Below are 22,354 nucleotides of genomic sequence, written 5' to 3' on the forward strand. Positions count from 1 at the left end.
TAGATTTTCGAATTGATAATAAAATCGTATCCCTGATTGCGTTACTCAAAGTTTCCAATATTTCATTTTAATCAAATAGTGTACTCTATTGTTTCGTTGTAGGGTCCTTTCAACATGATTTTCCATAACGGGATCAAACTTCGCAAACAGTTGGACTAATTTTTAAAAATTGCCGTTATTCCTTTCATGTAATTTATCAGATGATCCGCGAAAAGTTAAATTTTGGCTACCAAGGAATTTTATAATTTCAATCAAGCGTTCTAAAACACTCATCCAATGTTTCTTTTCCATTGAGTCTGGCAATCAATAGTAGTTTTGTTTTTTAAATTTTTATCAACTATCTTCCATTTTAAGAAATTTTTCATGTCAGTTAAACTAGTCTCATGTCTATGCAAAGTTGTACTTACATTTCTCCAAGGTTTGCAACAAAAGCAAAAAAAACAGAATTTAAAATTTCGGAATAAATGAGCCATGTTCTTGGCATGAGCTCACCGTTTTCCATTTTTCTATTATAATACGTGTCGTCAAATTTATGACCATATGTATCTCTGGGATATATTATATTTTTCTTTTGAACAGGCCCTATTTCAATTAAACCATTTCTTAATTTTTCATCAATATTTCCCCATTCACCTGGATCTTCTAAATTTACAGAGACTAACAATGTGATGGTTTTGTGGTCAACTACAACTAAATCTTCTAACTGTTTTTCACTTAAATCTTTCGTCTTGTTATCTTGCTCAGTAGTTGCAATAGTACTTTCATGCAAACTGGATGATGTGCATGGTTCTTCAACGCTGTTTTCTGATGTATCGAGTTGGTTACAATCTGCATCAGAATATTTTAATATTTTAACAAATTTATTAAGAGCCCCAGTTTGTTTCTTAACATCTGCTTCTTTCGCAGCACGACGCTTACGTTTTTGTGCACCGGATAACATTTTTTTTAATTTTTGATTCCATTTCTATTTTATACCCACAAGAAATTATTACACAACACGACACAGAGACGAAATAATAGTCCGCACTGCGCTACTGTCAGTAGCCTACTGAGATGCGTACCATATGACTGGTTAACTAGCAACAAATGTTTTGTACGCAAATTCGTTTCTGCGCGTAAAAACCGTTCACCATTTCCATTCAGATAGACTGCAGCACAACATTCTGCAGGCAAGCATTTAGCCTGCTATCGCTGCAAAATTGTAAACAGCCGGCCGATCAAAGAGGCGGCAATATACAATTTTTTAAAAATTTTTATTCGGTGTATCCTGCCTTATTTATTTTAATATTGATCATTCTAAGAATTTTTTGAATTTTGTTATTATTATGATAAAAATTTTGTTTCTTAAAAATTAACTTATGAACCATTCCCTGGCGACGGATCCCCCATCGTAGCGGCATCCGCATGCTCTGCAAGACCGCTTCCGTCGGCCCTGATTATGTTATTCATGATTGACCTACATTATGAAATTATAATATTATGAAAATAATTCTGAATCGATGTCGTCTTATAAAAATGAATGCAATTTGAAAGTAAACATTATCTTTAATTATTTATCTTTCCTTTATACAAAGGAAACTGTTGTCATTATTATTATTATTATTATTATTATTATTATTATTATTATTATTATTATTATTCGTGACACCTCCAAGGAGTCCGAGGACTCATCGCGGGAGGACATCTACTATTATACAACTGTCTCAACCTAGTACTACACCGAACTCTACTACCAATCATCTTATCAACCGCTCATCACAACCATCCACCACCACCACAACTAGTATTTTTTTGTCTGTAAATTGCTTATACATAATGTGCTTATGTTCTGAAGGGCCGATTTGTGTGTATGCGTGATGAAAAACCCGAGTTTCCAGAGGAAAAAACCCTATTGAAATTATATTTCAGTTATAAATGAATATCTGTGAATGACCGCTTATTTTTAAAGATGAATTTTTTTGGAGGGGAGGGGGAGGGAATTCATTTTTTTTTTTTAAATCGAGAATTTCTACAGATTTAAACAAGTTTTTATTGAATTTTTTAAAAAAATTATTCAATGAGTATCGAAGGAAGAGTGGCGATTTTCCATTCTTGAGAAATTCGAAAATAATGTTAATAATTTATATGATATGAAAAAGTAGTTGAAAAAAAGTGTTGTACGATAATACATTTTCGACATTCTCTGTAGTCCAGAATCAGCAAATATTTAATGCTTGTTTTGTCTACTAGTGCGATCCTCAAATGAAATATCGAAAACCTACTATATTTGTGAGGAAGAGAGAGAGAGCAAAGATAAACAGTTATAACATAGATTTTTTCATGATATTTCTGAAAGGAAAACTGCTTATGCTTATTTGATAGGAAATTTATTCTAAATTTGCTTTCTTAGTCATGGGAGATAGTAAAATGTTTTGGTGGTATCACGCTTTTGAACCGTGTTGCTGCGGTAGGAGGCAATCGATTTATTCCGAGGGAGTATAGGCGGCAGGCATACTTTGTCATGTGATCGCATGACGTCACACATCAGTCAGTGCGCTTCTCGGAAAGAAGGCTTCCAAACTAGTCTTACGGGTACGCTATAAAGTTAAGGCGGTTCCTTGTGATCGGCTGTGATTTGGCCGTCCTTTTACATACGGATATTTCGTACCACTTTTCTTTTAAGGATGAGAGACAACAGAATTCTTGTGCTTATGTTCATAGGACTTTGTTATGCATCGCAAACGCCTGGTGAGTATTAAATTGTTGTGTTATGTTGTCAAGTGATGGTCTCTCCAATGGCTCCATAGCAACCTCAACATCTGCCAATGCCATGTGTGGTGCCCTCCATATTTACCTCTAGACTAGTTACCTTTACCTACAGTTTTCCTGTTAAGGATATTACCTTGATGAGAGACATGTTACTGGATCTTGTTTGTGGTCATATTTTTTTATTTCACGATGCATAGTGGAAGAATAGAACAGCGTGTGAGGGATAGTCTTAGTTACCAGTCACTTTTACAAGCACATTGCAGGTAGTCATTCACGGAAGATATGATAGGTCCACTATAATATAAAATGTTACGTCATACCATCGTGCTTATTATATTTTATGTAGGTCAGTTCATATTATGTGCAATAAATAGTTTTCCGTTTTAAGGGAATGCATTTTATCAGAGTACTTTTAAGCTTGCTTCTTCGCATACGTACGCCTTTTAAGCATTTTAATTAAGTACTCATTATTTAACATGACGCACCCATTGTTTCCATGATCCATAATCAACTAAGGCCACGACACCGTTTCTGTTTGGGAAAACAGTTCAATTTGTAATATTATAATATAACACATAGTCTTCATTATAATCCATTGCTGATATGGATATAATTTAGCTATTTTTAAAAAAATAAATTATTGTTCCTAAATAGAACTGTGTTATTGTAAGCGGACATAATCAAAATGCGTTCTTTAATAGCATGCAATTATAAGTTTTACGAAGGAAATTTCCTATAGGAACTCACTAGTATGATATTGAAAAGATTAATAATAATAAAGAACTTGTGTTTATATAAAAAATTAAATTTGGTTTTACTATGAAATCTTATGATAATAGTTATCAGGTATTTCGTATAAGTCGAATGTACTCTCTGGAAAAAAAAAAAAAAAAAAAAAAAGAAAGAAAAAAAAACTAGTACACTACCGAATTAATAACTGATTTAATCGATCAAATTTTGAAATTAATGTAAAGCATTTTTAAATTATTGTTCAAGTGCGATACTTGACGACGTAACAAATAAAACATGCAAACAAGTTTTATCGTGTGTGAAATCCTATACAAAGAATAGTGGACAGCTTGGTTTAATATCTATTCGGGTTCTGCATTGCAAGTTTTTTTTTTTTTTCAATTTTGGATCAGTTTTATTTAAATATAGTAGTTTTATAATATATTATATAAATATACACACACATAATACAGCAAGAGCATGAGAATGATTTGTTTTTTCTGCTAAGTAGCTTACAGCATGCACGCCTGACAGAGTACACAATGATATTGCAGCATAGAAAATAAGTGAGCATAAAACAAAAGAAGTAAGAAAAGAGAAATGTCATTTTGAATAAATCGAGTATTATCATTCCACGTAATTGGTAACTCCGGATCAGAAAAATTTTTCCTGATTGTGTTTGTTAAGTGTGAATATGACTTTGCTATAGTGTAGTTTTTATTTTTAGTTCAGTAATAGTATTACTAAACCCTTGAGCAATATGACTGTCTTAAAGATAAACTTTAAGACAGTCATATTGCTCAAGGGTTCAGTAATACTATTAATAATTTAGCAGCAACAACAAACACATTTTCAAGCAGGTGCTCAGTAGTTGGGAAGGTATTCTCTCCCATCTACCAAAAGGTTTCTAAGAGGACACCAATCTTTTTTACAATGATACATAATAGTAACATTTAGCTTTTCTTATTAATAGAAGAATTATTCAGTTTTATTTATGCACTCTTGACTAATATTGCTTCCCTGTTGTTTCATGTTAATTTCTTCACAATGAAATAAAGAAATATGTAGAGCAGCAATCTATAAATATCCTTTCTCCTATTCATATCAGATGGATAAATTCTATGGTTTTGGATTGGAAGCTCTGAATCTTTTACTAGATTTTGATTTGCTTACCTCTAATCATTTTTTGCAGAGTGTAGATAGATAGATAGATAGATAGATATAAGTTTTTTTATTTATTTATGATTTATAAAGTATTTTGTTCTTTTAATGTTAGTTTTTCTCATGGCTAGGTTACTCTACATTGTATCTTAAGTTGATTTCATTGTATCTTGCCTATGATTTTCTGTATTATTCACAGTAGAGGTTTAACCCACAATTTTGGATGTTCACAATTCCAAGGTCTGACTATGCATGGTGTATTAGAAAGTTCATAACTTGAAGAAAATAGCTGACATTTTTTGAAATCTGCCTGTGTAGGATGCAAGAGCCTTTTTAAGGGTTTGCAACCGAATGGAGACTTAGATGGTCTCATACAAGAATAGTATTGTTATTCATCCCAGAAACTTGGGTTTTATCTTGCATGACAGGCAAACCCACCTAAATAACATATGCAGTTTTTTGTGAATCCCACCTATTAAAAGTTGCAAACCTTTTGCTGAACTGAAATGCTGAGGCAAGTCTATTCTATCCCTTAATGACATAATACATGAATTCAAACAAATTCATTTTCGATATATGCACATATTTCAACTTGTACACCATGAAATGTGTGTATAATTGTCTTATAAATATGAATCAGTAAACTTTTCTGTTTTTCCAATATTAACCTGGTGATAAGGCTGTAATCCTAAGTAAAATAATAGCTAGATCAGTTATAGATGAGCTAAAATGAATAGATTGATAGTTGACTGAGTAGTATCTGACCATTTGAATAACACTACCTTCATTGAATGATAGTTATGTGCCAAATTGTAATTGGTGTAATATTTAATTACATTAATGTGATTATACATCATCTGTTACTGGATTTTCAGGAACAGTTAATGTTAATCATGTTAAGGTAATAACTAAATGTATAAAGCAAAAAACGTTTGAAAGAGATTTTTATATTTTTCTTTTTTTATTGACATCATCCTCTCCTGAAAGCCAGCTTTTGTTTGCTACATCGAAATTAGCATATGGTTTCTGTATAATGAGCAAAAACAAACATATTGTCATATGATCTGTTTGCAAAGTAATATGCTCTTTGGGAATTCCAAGTACCATTAAACATTACAGAGGGACAAGATTTTCCATGTTTATTTAAAACCATTATTAGTAGTAGTATTTATTATTTTTTTATGGTAATCCCAAGCTTGAGGTTTCAACCTATAGTGCACTAGTACTGTTTAGGATAGAAGATGCTTATTGCCATTTTATAAATGCATAATGAACCTATGAATGGTCAGCTTCGATGCTCAAAGCATTATTAAAGGTTGGGAGTATGAAAGATTCCATATCCAAGAACAAGAATACAAGACAAATTCTAATTTGATGCAGCTTAAGATGGATGTGGAATGCCATATACCAATCAGTGTGATGTAAACATCATCACGACGCTGCCAACAATGACAAAAGAGAGGGTATTTGATTGAAAATTATTGAAAAAATTAGATGTTGTGAATCACTTCATATGATCAGAATGTCCATGAATAATAAAAGTAATTATTATTACATTTACATGACACCTCCAGTTAGTCCATAGACTCATCTGTCTCTGCCACTCAGTCCATCAAGTACAACTGACTGCATCTACCACCATCACTGCTAGTATTTTCGCAGACAATCGCAAACATCCATGCCCACGGCAGGATTCAAACCTGCAGCCTTTTGGCTGGAGAGCTGATATGCTAACCACTTGGCCAACCAGGCTGGCATTTGTGTCAGTTTCTTTAAAAGCATTGCACTAAGTTCATCAATCTGGTGCTCATTTTTCCTCTGAAGAAAATAGGTATATTTTAGATAATAGAGATCTTGGTTGATCTACCTTTTTTTGGAATCCCCTCCACATCTTCATCCCATGAAATACTAATGACCAAATTAGTCTAAGTGAGTGTAGTAGTTCAGGTGTGGTATCAAGGATCTAATAAAGAGGAAACATTGTGGGCAAGTGGATAATATGTTGTTAGGTAATAGCCTTCATTGTTAAATGAAATGTTTGTTCATGAGTAGGTGAGAATTTTTTTTTGTAAGTTACCCGTACAATGCACTATAGGTTGATGAACCAACCTCTCATGTATGAGATCAACATAAAAAATATAAAAAAGTGCATTTCGAGAAATTATGGGACATTTGTGGCCTTCAACTTGAAGAATTTGAGTTTAATTCTTGTCATGATGAGAGGAATCTTTTGTGGTCTCTTCAGTTGAAGGTGAGTTAGTTTATCTGATAGAGTCAGCAGGGTTTTTTCTTTTGGAAATTTTGGTTTTTCATCTTGCATACAGGCAGATTGGCCACCGAACACACGCACAATTAACTGGCAGATATTAGTAGGTAGTAGAGAACATGAGCAGTAGATGGTGGATAGCTATGCACTATATTGACAAAGGATTAAGAAGTGTGGAGTGCCCTTCCATGATGAGTCCTTTAGAGGTGTTGCATAACTTCTTATCCATACTTATCAGTTTGTATTCACTTTCCGAGTAATCCTCCATGCAGCATGGCCAGTGAACCTCGACTCCCTGTCTGTTGTTATTCTCAAATTCCTAAACTCAAGGGTGTAAGGAAGCACTTTCAATTCGTACTTTTCCATTACATCAGATACTTCATGTGACATAAGGCATTCTCATTATGCATCTTGAATATCTTACTTGTCTCTGATTCTTCCATTTCAAAATCTGATTTTATTGAACAAGAATACTTGCTATAGAAAAGGAGTGGACAACATTTTTACTCAGTCTGGCTGACATGGTGGAAAATATATCATCTCATAATTTGATTTTGCCTCCCTTTACATGCTGAGCACTTTTTACCTGTGCTTCTTATGACCTTGTCCATCACATTTCTCCATGTATTTCTTCTGCAACATTTTCTTTTTTATGCATCTTTGCTTAAATGCTAGTTAGCAATATCCACATGATTTATAATCCTCTTAGAATATAGGCCTGATGCTTATCTGATTTCCTGATTATCATCCAAATTTAAATAGGAATGTTGCCTGTTTTGGGAAGTTATCTAACTTAATATTGTTCACTTGTGTTAATTTTTTTTTTTAATTTAATTGCTTTTTGTTTATGATTAATGGCATTGGAGAGCTAGTTCTCATTTTTGTGTAATCATAATTTAATGTGTGCGTATATGTAATTCATATTATATTATCTTTAACTACTCCTACATTGAGAATTGTTTGAGAAATTTGATCAAAAGTTTTATATTCATTAGGTTGCTTTTGTAAGGGATGATTTCCATTTATATTAATAACTGGTAATTAGTTTATGGAATTAACAACGCATATAAAGTATATTAATTAAAGGTAACTTTAATGAATAACTTCTATATTTTGGCAACGTCACATTGCCATCTTCAGGAACATAAAGATATGGTATGTGCATGCAGGCACATAACATATCTTTATGTTCCTGATGTTCCCTTTATGCTAACACAAAGCAAATGAGGAAGAAAGCAAGAAACTAATATTGTTCCTAAAGTCCTAATAGTGCCCTCTTGCGGGCTAATTTGGTAGTCTTGGCAGTTGGGCTGAAGTTCTCATAATGTAAGTCTCCCAAATTTGGGGTAGTTTCATGCACCCAAATTTGTTGAGGTTAGGAACGTTTTTTAGAGCTGCTGAAGATTCTTTGAATAATCTTTCGTATTTAAACTTGCTGCGATGAATTATTTTTGTTTTCTTCCAACGAATTTTATGGTGGGTATCTAAGGCATGGTCTGCCAGCCCAGAGCGGCTGTACTGGTGAAACCGGATGTAGTCTTGGTGTTTTGAAATCCTGATATTTGTTGTTCTGCCTGTTTGGCCAAAGTAGGACAATTTGCAGCTGCAAGGGACCTGGTATACACCAGGTAGGTCTATGGGAAGTGGTTGGTCTTTGGTAGAGCGGATAAGGGATGCCAACTTTTTATATGGTCTGTAACAGGAAGTAAGGTCATATTTTTTGAGGATATTGGTTATTTTCTCAGAGGTGCCCTGGATGTAGGGGATGGTGATAGACTTGGTGTAATCTTTATTGTGGAGGGGGGGGGTTGTGGTTTACTGGTACAATAAAGATTACACCAAGTCTATCACCATCCCCTACATCCAGGGCACCTCTGAGGAAAAAAAAATATATATATATAAAAGAAATGCTTAATCCACCCATGCTATCAATTTACTATAGGATTACAACCCTTTGTGTGAGTGTGTGGGGAGGGGGGGGAGTAACATAAAAAAGCAAAAATAATTATCCCAAAATAAGTGAATAAATCATACTTTCCCTCCTCCAGTGTCCTTTTATTTTTCTAAACTTCCACTAGGTAAAATCTCCCATTATTATTACTGGCGACTCCAGGGAGTCCTTCGACTTATCGAGGGAGGCCCTAAGCATCATGTCCACACAACTATTCAACATTCTCATAGTATTTATCATACCTTGCCTTGAAGTCACTCACTGTCATAGCACCCACAACAGACTGTGGCAGCTTATTCCACCCATTTACCACTCTAAAAGTAAAGAACCTCTAACACCCTTGCTAACTTGCCCAGCTTCCATAGATGTCCCCTAGTTCTCCCACCACCAGTCCTGATCTCAAAAATATCCTCTGAATTAATCCTATAGAAACCCTTTAGCAATTTGAATGTCTCAATCATATCTCCCCTTTTCCACCTATCAACCAATTTCTGCAACCCACAAATCTTCAACCTGTTCTCATAAGGTTCATTCCATAGACCTGCTATCATCTTGGTCACTCGCCTCTGGATCCTCTCAACCTCCTCCCCATCAAGAAGAAACCTAGGTGACCAAATCTGGGCACAGTAGTTGAGATGAGGTCTTATCAGTTATTACTTACTAAACTAGTCAGAATTTATCACTGGTATCTGTAACAGCTTTTTGCACTGATATACTCTAGTATAGCAGTTCTAAAACTTTAATGTTATGTATTTTTAGTCCAGTGTAAATTTACTACCATTCTATCTGACTTGATATAGTTATTGTTTTATTAATTTTTTTTTTTTTTTTTCAGCCCTGAAAGAAAGCTTTAAAGTGATTATAGAAAGAAATCAAACAGCATATATAACATTCTAATTTATTTGAATTAAAATTTTTCACTCCATTTGGCTGCTGTTAGGCCTGGAAATTTATAATATTGATACAATACAAGAGTTTGAAGAACTCATAAGCACATCAGTGCTGTGTGTTTCATGCAGGTGAGGATTGAGAGTTTCAGATTGTAGTTGTTTAGGAATACTTTATAAGGAAGACTAAGACCGTTCCAGAGGTAACTGGAATAACAGGGAAAGAGAAGCAGTTTGAAGTTTTTCCCCCCATTTGATTAGACTATAATAAATTTAGTTTAATCCTTTATCCAGGTATAAGCAAACAAAGTTTGCGCCTGAAGTATTTTCAGGACTGAGGCAACACGTGGTAAAGGTGGTCCAAGCTCTCATCAAGCCTTCAGGTGCAAACTTTCTTTTCTTACACTTGGATAAAGGATTAAACTAAATTTATTATAGTCTAACCAGGTGGGGAAAAACTTCCAACATCTTTCTCTAAATCTAGAGTAATAATAAGATGAGATACCTTTTGGCAACCTGTATAGGTAAATATGACTTCTCCATTACTTCCACCTTTGTATCATGTATCACCACCTCAGGATCTGGCTCCCACTGATGTGCTTTTGTGCAGAAGTCGTCCCTTTCATTGAGGTATGAGAGGCTCTGCTTGGGGTAGGCCAAGGCTTGGGGTATAGAGCCAACGCTGAGTGGAGTGCCCTTCGGTCACTCGTAGAGAGTGGTCTAGGGGATCAGCTAATTTTTAGAGAGGTCTTTACTTAAACACACCTCAATAAAGGATGAAACCGGTCTGGGTAGTGGCCCTTAATGCATAGCATTATACATGTCCGCAAGATGTGCTTTGTATTATGGGAGATACTAAGACAAGTGATGAGAGCGTGGTCCACCTTTACCACGTCAGTCCTGAAGATACTTCAGGTGCAAACTTTGTTTGCTTACACTTGGATAAAGGATTAAACTAAATTTATTATGGAAAGAGAAGCAGATTTAGTTTGTCTTCAAGTGCACGCTGAATGGTAAAAGGGATGAGCAAACATTGCATCTGTGAGATTCAAGTTGAAGTGTGTCTGTAAGGGAGAGAGAAATCATCTATGAGATGAGTTAGCTGCTTTCATATGGAGGTAGCAGGAGTTTTCATCCTGCATACAGGCAAATTAGTGATGAGAACACACGCAATTTACAAACAAAAATTCTGTTGATAGTTGTTGGGAGAATTAAGTGGTAGGGAAAGATGGTGTGATGTTTGTAGTGGAGTGTCCTCCTTCAATCAGTCCTTGTGACTCCTAGGAGGTGTTACATAATAATAATGAGCTGAATTGCTTTCCTCTGAATAGCATCAAGGATTTTTAGGTGGTTTTAGGTTCATTACCCCAAACATGTGAGCAATATTCTAAGAATGGGTGGATTTGGGATTTGTATAGAGTTAGTATCTGGGTGGGTGTGAGATAGCATCTTGAGCAGAAGATAATGCTAGTTTTTTGAATGCTGAGGAAGCTATTGATGTGATTCATGTATGCCAAGAGAGTCTATAGGTAAATAGTCTGACCAGAGATCTGATCCTGTCTTGTTATTTGTACATTACTGAGAGGAAGAGTAAGTGAGCTGAGATCCCTTTTAAGAGAGAAAAAGGCAAGACTGTGCTTTGTGGCACTGAAGGTGATCTCGTCCTTGCCCCCATTGAAGAATGATATGCAGATCAACATTTTAATGAAGTGGGTATAGATCTGTGATATGTTTTCTCTTCCCTCCCTTCCTCCTGGCTCTAGTTCTCTTCATCAGTGTGTTTTGTTTTTCTCTTTCTCCTGAATTTTCTTTCCTTGAATTTCCTCATCATATAATTCATATATGATGAGGAAATTCATTCTGAATTTATTCTGCCACAATTAATGGCAGAAAGGATTCAGGACGGATGCAACTTGGTTCACAATTATATTATCTTTTGCAGTGTTTATCCCATAAATGATATTTTTTTATTGGAGAGTGGCGAATGAGTGGAATAGGTTGCCAGTCTATTGTGGGTGCCATGACTGTGAATGAGGTTCAAAGCAAAGTATGATAGCTTCTGTGCGAATGTTGAATAGTGCTCGGCATGATGTTTGAGGCCTCCCTCAATGAGTCTGAGGACTCGATGGAGTAGTAAATAATAATATAAGATGACCAAAAAAAAAAAAAAAAATGAAGTCATAGCTATAATTGAAACATGATAGCTTTAACGACAGTAGATATGTATAATGAACAGAAGAAATGCGTGCAGATAGCAAGTAGAATGAACAACTTAATTTCCTCTCCTATGTATTCAGTATGTTATTACCAGATTTGCTGTCAAGCCAGTGCTAATGCAAATCCATTTAATTTTAGTTAATTCATTTCATAATGCTGTATATGGAGTTTGTGGGAAGGATTTCTAAAACATTTTGAAATGTACTCAATTTCTCTACATTTGTTTTTAAATTTCTTCTTATTAATTATAGATATGACTAGATTAATTACCTAGTTTGTGATAAATTATGGTACAATTAATACATAAAGAATTATCAGTGTTAGTTTTTAGATCCCTCTTAAATTGGATATTATGAGTTTTACATATTAGTGACATTTTCAGACTGTTGAGAATTATCATTGCATTTGATTTCCTTCCTTTTAGAGGAACTGTAAATAGTATGGCATACCAGATTACAGAAGGGAGCAAAATAAGAAAGGATCAATTGAATATTGAAAAACATTCCTTTATTAGGTATATGAAGTAATTTCCTCTTTATAAAGTTTTGATTTGACAGGTCTTGACTTCTCTGCTCAGATTTGTTCACCTACCTTAGTGATTAGGAAGTGCTGGAGAGGATCCAGAGTTGATCAAGGCTGTTTGATTTGCAGAATGCCATCTCTGAGGATAGAGTAAAAATCTGTAGGTTACAAATATTGGTTAATAGAGGGAAGATCAAGGTATGATAGAAACATAAGTTGCTAAGGGGATTTTATAAATGTAAGGGAAACTTATATGTGGATAGAGAGGAGAGAGCAACAGGGCCACCCTAGGAAATTGAGTAAAAGTTTGATTACACCTTAGGGAGTGGACAAAGGATGAAATGGATTGTTGGACGTGATTGTGAGTATATTGTCAACAAACAAATTTTAAGAGTGGTATGATAGGTAGTGTATGAATAATGGTTAGTGTAAGCATCTCATCATGAGTCTTGGGGTATAGAATTTCCTGGTTGAGAATCAGGGCTTGATACATTATACAAAATACTACTTGACACACACACACACACATGCATTATATTTCTGATATGCCTTAATAAGGACTTGTTAAAATAGATGGTGGTTAGTGGTGCTGTATTATTTGGAAAACATTTTCTTTGTGCGAAGAACCATTTCAAGAAAGAAATCAATAAAAAGAGCAAATAAGGTAAAAACTTTTTTTTTTTTTTTGTAATATTTGGTACGTTTAATTTTAACTATAATGGCCTTTTAATTATGGTGCATATTATTCTGTGTTATCTTAAAGTTTAAAAAAGATTTAGAAAGTTATTTTTTATTAAATAAGAATTCTATTTTGTCCTATTTGCAGACACTCTACAGGGAAAGTGGGTGAGCATGTTTGTTAAGCCCTGGTTATAATAATGACACTGCATTGCATGTGAATGGTTTACTAACCATTTGTTAAAAACTGTATTATACTACAATCTGTATTGGTAGTTTGTTTAAGAATCTATGGTCTGAATACTCTTTATTGCGTATTACTGTAGATTGTGTTTGAAGTTCAAAAAAAAATTTAAGAATGTTTACAAAAGATTATATCTCAAATGTTGGCTCAGAAGATGCTTTCAGCAATCACCTTTTAGATTATTATATTGATGTGTTTACTTAAATGTATGAGGGGTACCCCAAAATAACCGGAATTATTTTTTTTTTTGAAAAATTATCCAAGTTTTTATAATACCATATTCTAATCTCCTTTAAAGAACTCTTGATGTGAATCAGTGCACTTGTCTCAATGTTTTTTCCACTGCTGGAAACAGTTCTGGCACTGCTCAACTGGAATACTGTTTATGTCCTCCAACTTTCACTTCATTCACATCATTGAATCACTACCCTTTCATGGTTTTCTTCATCCATGGGAATTTAAAAAAAAAAAAAAAGTCACAGAGAGAGAGGGGGGAGATCAGGCTAGTAGGGAGGGTGGGGAATAAACACCATGTTGTTTTTCATCAAGAACTGTTGGACAGACAAGGCCGCGTGGGCTGGGCATTGTTGTGGTACAACAACGAGTCTCTGCTACTCCACATTTCTGGCTGTTTTTGTCACATGCTATCACCCAGTCTTCTCAAAATGCTGAGATAAAAATTTTGGTTCACTGTCTGTACAGGAGAAACAAATTCTTTGCGTACTCATAGTGAAGAATTTATGGAGACACAACACAAGTGTTAGAATAATTATTTCACTTAATATTAGGAAAGTAATATTCGACATTTCAAACTCTGTATTGGGATCATCATCATCAGGAAAAATACATATGTATAAGATACAAGCTACATGACACTGCACTATACGGAAGTAAGATGAATCTAAATGCTTGTTAATCATTTAACCTAGCCTTATCTCTTGTGGGGGGGGGGAAATATATATATATAAAAACGGAACTACATTAAAGATTTCTAAAGTTCTTGTATTGAGACTTCTGCTTGGGCTTATTCTTGTTGCTATATGCATTGCAGATGGGTCCTCCATATTCTTGGAATGATTAATCCATTATTTTTTGTTCAGGTTTGGATAATGTTTCAGCATTTCACAATCTTCTTTGAATTTTCTTTCAAACCAGGTTTTGGTTCGCACCAAAACTGGAAAATAGAAACAACAACATGGCATCTGCAGTCAAGAAAGTAGTGGAAAAGGCTAATAGTCAGAAAAACCAAAGAGGAAGGATTAAGATAATTTAAAAAATAGGCATTAAAGATTAAGGGGGAGAGAGAAAACTGTGGATAGGGCCATTGCCAAATTAGATCATGCCCGGGGCAAACAATTAAATATCGACCCTGATGGATTATAAGACAAAAATATAAGGAAATCTCAAATTGCTCTTTTGTTTTTATTACAAGAGAAACATTAATGCAAAATGATTAAATAATAATATTAATTAAATGTTTACTCTATGGGGATATCATACAATAAAACTGTTTATAAGTTCCTCTAAATTTAAATTATAAGCAATGTCTGCTTGTATCGATACAGTTGCTAGACCAACCAATTTTTCTTGGGTCATTGCTGTTTGCAAATAATTTTTAATCAGTTTAAGCTTGGAAAAACTTCTTTCCACACTTGCTCTTCTAACAGAAATTTTTAGCGACCGTGCCTACCGCAATATGGCTGAACGAGTGCCCTTATTAAGCCACGCCGTGAAGCAGGCTGCCTCTATGCTACACCCTGTCGACGGTACTGACTGTGGAGATGGAAGAACAGTATAGAGCGAAATACAGTGAAGTGAAGAAGGCAGTTAGGAGAGAAGTTCATTGCATTTTGCTTTATACTGTTCTTGCATCTCCACAGATATTCCTCCCTCTTAATCTTTAATGCATTTTTTCTTGAATTATCTTTAATGTTTCTGTTTAAGTTAAGGGATATTACATCCCATATTGTTTCTTAGCCGAATAAGAAACTCAAAAGAGTTTCATGCCAAATATAGAAATTATATAAAGTTCGGCGATTCCAAGCGTAAGGAAATACCTGGATAGCAGCAACTGACCCTTAAGGTAGTGCAAGCTGATGCAACTCATAGCAAAGATTGAGCAAGCTCCGATCACTATTCTTGCTATTTACCCATAATGCGAACTTAGCTCCTAGGAGCTATATTACTGTTCTACATTATGAGAGAAGGTCACTACCCAGACCAGTTTCAACCTTTATTGAGGTCTCATCAGTGAGCTATTTAATGTTTCTTGTGAGATCTACCTCTTTGGTTTTTCTGACTCTTGGACTGTTCCATTGCTTTCTTGACGGCAGATGCCACATTGTTGTTTCTATTTTCCAGTTCCTTTTCCATAATGGATTTCAGTTCTTCCTTGTGCAGTGTCCTCATGTCTTGACTCTGAAAGCGTGCCTTCACTTTAGTTTAAATTTGATATTAATAATCACTCCTTGAAATGTTTTGACACTGTTGATGTAGCCCATCTCTTGTTTTTCCATTGATCCAATGAATGCCATGTATACTTCCTGTAGTCTGTTTGTTGGAAATCACCATTTTGTTGTGTTAAAAAAATCACCATATCGTGCTTTAAGTATTCTTTTCCTCTTTCATTCTCCATAAATCATATTTGTCCATTTTTCTTTCCCATCTCTTGCTACAGAATAACTATTTCTTCTTCAGTACTTTCTGAACCTCTGTTGATGTTAAATGGCCTTGCTGCAAATCTTGCCATTATTCTTTTATTTACTGGTTTGTATCCTAATAATGCTTTTTTTTTTTTTTTTTTGAGAACTGATGGTTCTCAAAAAAATGTGCAATCTGTAAAAGATAAAAACCTCGGTTACCATGAATGGCTCTAGACCAAAACTCCAACTGCCCACTCTGCCTATACTGTAGCTAGCAACAGTTATTAAAAAAAAAAAATCATCACCAAGTCTATGTCAGACTTTGAAAGAGCCAAATGTTGCAAACTCACCTCCTGCCCAAATGGAAGTTGCTCCATCTGGTCCCTTGCCAAGGTCAAGGGCACAACTTCTGTCTGCCCAGGTTTCCACCACTCTCATATCTGGATAGTACTGTAGTTATAATAAATTTAGTTTAATCCTTTATCCAAGTGTGTGCAAACAAAGTTTGTGCCTGAAAGTATCTTCAGGACTTGGATAAAGGATTAAACTAAATTTATTATAGTCTGACCAAGTGAAAAATAAACTTTCAACAGTACTGTAGTTACCTCAGTTGAAGACAAGGCCAACTTATTGGCATTACTCTTCTCTTCCAATTCCTGCATTGATGACCTGAGCAAAGTTCTTCCCTCCATTTTACCAGGAATGACTCCCTTCATGTCACTTATAGGCTTCTGACAAAAAAAAAAAAAGAAAAAGAAATCCGAAGAATTCTCTTTTAACCTGAACATAAACAAGGCATGTGGCCTTATGGTATCCAACCTGTAACATCTAGCCTGTATTGCCCCTTCAGTCTATCCTATTCAACTGGCATCTACCTTACAACATGGAAGCAGGTCCACATCCAGCCTATCATAAAGAAAGGTGATAAAAGTCAACCAGTGAACTACCATCCAATTGCTCTCACTTATGTTCTCTCTAAAATTATGGAGGTCATCAACAAACAACTTTTGAACCACCAAGAGCTGAACCAACTGATCAGTGGCCAGCAGTATGGCTTCTACCATTCACAATCTACAGCTGATCTTCTTGCATTCACCACCCATTTCTGGACTCCAATCATGGAGAAATTTGGAGTAACTCATGTAGTTACCCTCAACATTTCAAAGGCATTTGATCTGGTTTCTCACAGGAGCCTACTTACTGTATTCCTGTGGTCTGCCTTCCTTACTCTGCAACGGGATCACAAACTTTCTCACTGGTCGCTCACTACATATCATGGGGGTATGGAATACTCCTCATATTTCTCCACCAATGCAGGAGTATCTCAGGGTTCTGTTCTTTCACCCACTGTCTTCCTCTTGTATATTAATGACCTGCTCTCTTACTTCTAACCCTATCCATAGCTTTGCTGATGACAGAGTACATTCCATTCCTCCTTTTCATTCGACAAACCTTGTAGTATTCAAGTATTAGAATCCTCAAGATCCACCACTTCCAGGGGCTTGAATTTTAATCTCCTAGCTATATTTTAATAGGGCAAGGACAACCTTGTGAACTTCAATGCTACCAAAACTCAATCCTTTCTGATCTCTTGCTAGAAAGAGCTTGATTCTCTCTCTCTCTCCTCCCCCTTACCTTCAGTAATACTGAGATATCCAAACATGATCAGATTTCTCTATTTGGATTGACCTTCACAACCACATTTCAACTATAGCTTCTGCAGGTGCCAAAAAAAGACAGTGTACTTTTTTGCACAAGACACTATTTCACAGCTGCTAACTCTATACAAAGCTCAAATCCACCCAGTCTTGGAATATTGCTCCCATATTTGGAGTGGTGCACCAAAATCCTTTCTTGCTCAGTTCTATCCAGAAGAGGACAATTCAGCTAATTAATGATCCCTCTCTCACATACCCATTTCAATCTCTCTCTCTCTCTCAAGACATTCAGTTTCTACGTTGTGCCTCTTCTACAGATACTTTCATGGACAGTGCTGTTCTGAATTGGTCACTGTCATTCCTCCACTCTCTTCCAAAATCATTAAAATAAAAGCTACTGTCATCAACACTCTTTTGTAGTCCATCTTGAAACTTGCTGAACCAACTTCACTGCTTCCTCTTTCATTCCATCTACTTCTGTCTTTTGGAACAGTCTTCTCCCACTCTGCTTACCCTCAAAGATTACAACCCTCAGCTGTTCAAGCATAACACCTTCCTTTCTTCTATTCCTCTTGTCCATGCAAAACAGTAATGTGCTATAGGTCTTGTGGCTTTTTTTTTGTGTGTGTGTGTTAGATATTAAAAAAAGAAAAAAAGTGATATAATCCACATTGAGATGTTGAGGGCCAAAAGTTGATTGATTGAATTTAGGAAAATATCACCACCAAGCATGTAGCGAGAAACAGATATACTGAGGGATGAAGTTGTAAAGGCAATAAATATCTGAAAAACCATTAAAGCCCTGGGAATGATGAAGTCACTGGAGAGAGAGATATTGAAATACATTGGTGAGGCAATCATAGATGAACTGTACTGGTTCTGTGCTTTGCTTTATGAAGGTTCTTCATTATAAGTTGCTAAAATATAATAGGCTAATATTTTCCCTCTTACTTTCTTTTTAAGTGACCATACCACCTAAGGTTAACTCTGCTCACATCCAGAGTGCTAAACAGTGTCAAGTTCTTTCTATTATCTTCATTATTCATATGACTTTGCTATTCTATTTCCCTGATTTTTCTCAGAACTCTCATATCTGTGGTCCATAGTCTTGGAATACACTTGCTTTATTTCTAATTCATCTCGCAGATATTTCAGATTGGTTTGAACACTGTCTTATGTACTGACAGTTCTGTGTTTTGGCTAATTTTTCTTATTCCATGCAAATTTATTCAGTTGGCTTCTTGCATACCATCTTTTTTTATTCATTTGTTTCCATATTTAATTTGACATCTTAAAATTGCATTTCAGTAGTTGAAGCATTTTACTTGCTCTATAGATTTACTATTGAAATATAATATATAATATAATAACCTGCAACTAAATTTGCTTCAGGTTATTCAATTTAGTTATTCCTGAAAACTTGGAGTGGATTTATTTAGGAGTGCAATCATCGTCATGAAGAGCTGAATAGCTTCAGTTGAATATTTCCAATTTTGATATCAGGCTGAATACCACTCTTTACTTACTAATATGACTTGTATAAATGATAAGAGTGGCAGTTGTGTGCTCCCTTGAGCCACACCTGATTTTGCATTTAACTATCTTCAGTTCTGAGTTATAACTTAAATATAGACTACATGCATAATATGCCAGTTACTTTCTATAAGTAATAGTTTGAAAGCAGTGTTTCTCTTGGTATATGCCGCTTGCAGATCTGCAGAGTATAAATATACATCCTTGTTCTATTTGTCTTAAGTGATCTTAAAATCTGATCCTGACTATTAGACCTTAATCCAGTTTGTTCTTTCCCAGGTTTCACTTTCACAGTTTTTCTTAGCCTCTTCTCAACCATGTTTGCATAAATCTTGCACGAAACACTCAATAGGGAAGTTCTCCATAATCTGACATTATTATTTTTTATAATGGGGTGCTGTGAGAACTCTACTCAAATCATCCAGAATCCAACCGAATTGGACAGTGTAGATGCTGTAAAATATCTATAACTTTATATTTGAATATTTTTGCTTGAATATTATTTATATGGGTACTCTATGGAGCCAAAAGGCTCATTGATGGTGACCCCCCCCTCCTCTCTATTAACACAATACCTATTATACATCTCCTTAAATGTGTTCAATGTGTTGAGGTGCTCACATCCACCTCTGGCAGTCTATTCCACTCATTCACCACTCTCCAAGTAGAGAATCTAGTCTGCACAACTTTACTAATCACACTCTTAGACAACTTCCAAGTGTGAAACTTTGTTGTCCCTCCCCCTACTTCCCATGTACTGAAAAATTTCTTTTGTGTCAATCTTATAGAATCCTTTAGTAACTTATAAGTTTCTATCATATCCCCTCTCTTCCTCCTCCTCCGCTCAGATAAACTCTGTAATCCACACATCCTCAATCTATCCTCATAGAGAACATTCCAGACCTGTCATGAGCTTGGTCCACTTGTCTCTGAATCCTTCCACCATCTCTTGATCCCCAAGAAATGCAGGTGACCAAATTTGTACACAGTAGTCAATGTGTGGCCAAATTATAGTTTTATAAAGAGGTGTAATAACCTTCCTATCTTTGTTTGTTGATGTGTTCTTCAGCATTGAAGTAATCCTCTGAGCTATTTTGCCAAATATCATCTACTTTAGTTTCCTTTCCACATTTTCAGGATTCTGAATGCTCTTTCTACCTCATATATAGATTATATACTTTGATTGCATTCTTCTTGAATAATTTTACTACTGTTCTCTTACTGCATCTCGTTTAACAATCTTTTGAAGGATACACTCCAGACAAACAGAATAAGTAGTTTTAATTTTTGTCTCCTTTATTATTTGATTCCATTTTATGGTGCTCTTTTTCAAAGTGTCTTATAGATTTTAGAACATTTTGCCATTTTCCTTATATTCATCCTTCTATGCTCTTACCAAAGTCTTATGAATTTTGTTTAACTTGCTTATCTCCCCCCCCCCCCCACACACATATATGCTCACTTACTTGTTAGGAACTTTCAATATCCTTTCTTATTTTCCAGGACTATCTGTTTGCAAGTCCACCATGAAATTCAGATTTTTCTGTTGTTGCAAGTGACTTCAGCATACCTTACTGGCTGAATCAGCCAGTGTTGTATTTGGATTTAGCATTCCTCTTTTCTCAATTTTTGCACACATTTCTGTATTAATTTCCTAGCCTCTTGTTTTCATCTCAAACAAGAACCTTATTTAAATTAGGTTCTTGTTCAAGTAAGAAATAAAATGTTAAATATATACAAATTTTTTTAATAATTACTGTTTCACTCTTTTAAATGCTTTGTATGTCTATTTGAAGAAGCTAATAGTACCCTTTTACTCCCTTGTTCAGATCCTGCTGTGGGCAGGATCTGTCCTGCTAAACTCCAGTTAAAGATATGAATGTCTTTAACTAGAAGATGAATTTCATCAGTGCATGGAAAAAATGTTTAGCCTGCCCATGGTGCTTATGTACAATAGGTTTGCAACCTTTAATGATGGGATTTCCTTTTTTAAGGATCAGGTTAACAGGCACCTTTTTAGATGATCAAGGTAGATTCATACACCAAATATTTTAATTGATGCAAAACCTATGGTTACACTTTCTGTTGATAAGCAAAATTTATGGACAGTTTTAAGAGCTTCTGGAATACCTGATAATAAATTCACTATCATGCAACTGCTTTGTAATGGTAATGCTTGTGTTAAAGTATATAGTGAATAATATAAAATAGCAACTGAAGTAAGATGGGGATATCTGTGTTGTCACCTTTTTTTCTATTTAGTCTTGCAATTGATTTTGTGATGAACAGGACTTTGCATGAAGAAAGGAATAGGGAATGAAGTGATAAGAGTCACAGAGTTTGCTGATGATTGTTGTATGTATGTATAAAGCCCATTTTACCAAGTGAGTTCCATTTCTATAAGTAAGTAATAGTGCATTGCAAGTGACCCTCTTATCAGTAAAAGATTTGCCATTCACAAAATATTAAGAAGAAACCTGTAGCAAATTAAGATCATATATAGACTATGGGTTAGACAATTTAAGAACCTTGGATAAGAAACCAAACATAGTACTTTTTTTGCTGTTGACTTAATTAATTCCAAGGTTAAAATATTTCAGGACAGCTATGTTAAGTGATTTACTGTTAATAAAATGTACTGCAGACTAAACAGGTTTTTGTTCACATGAACAGTTGTTTTTGGTTATGAATGGCATTCAAATGTAATGATAGTTTCTTATTAGAATCTTGAAAATTGTATCCTGCTTACCTTAACAAATAACATTTATGTAACACTTTTTTATTTTGTTGTTATGCATTATGGATGGCCAGAAAGTCTAGAAAAAAGCTCATTTAACATTATATTTGAAAATTAGCAATTTGTACTTTTTTTGAATATGGAAAATATTTAATGATATCAGAAGAAAGAGATTCTATAAGCTTGAAACTGAACTGTGAAACAGCGGGGACTAGATGCCACACATATACGGATTATGGAGTGAGTGGGGGTAATTGCTGACACCAATTTCTGAGAGTGGTGGCCATGGAAACATCTAGAAATTGTTTTCACATGAAACCTAATATCCATGAAAGAATGAAGCAGATCTGTCTCTCTCATTCTGAAGATCTTCAGTTAGCA

General features: G+C 35.0%; 1 protein-coding gene across 1 annotated transcript in view; it reads left to right on the forward strand.

The window, feature by feature from the left end:
- The first annotated feature begins 2,557 nt into the window (after window positions 1–2,557).
- Window positions 2,558–22,354, forward strand: part of Cals (calsyntenin 1) — a 365,963-nt gene continuing 346,166 nt past the window's right edge. Inside the window, exon 1 of the mRNA XM_090412738.1 lies at window positions 2,558–2,727. Coding sequence (XP_090268864.1) covers window positions 2,664–2,727 — 64 coding nt within the window. The 5' untranslated portion in view covers window positions 2,558–2,663. The remainder of the gene's footprint in view (window positions 2,728–22,354) is intronic.

Source organism: Typopeltis vanoorti, chromosome 2 (assembly GCF_054136105.1).
Source record: "Typopeltis vanoorti isolate ZY-2024b chromosome 2, IOZ_Tvanoo_1.0, whole genome shotgun sequence".
Lineage (NCBI taxonomy): Eukaryota > Metazoa > Arthropoda > Arachnida > Uropygi > Thelyphonidae > Typopeltis > Typopeltis vanoorti.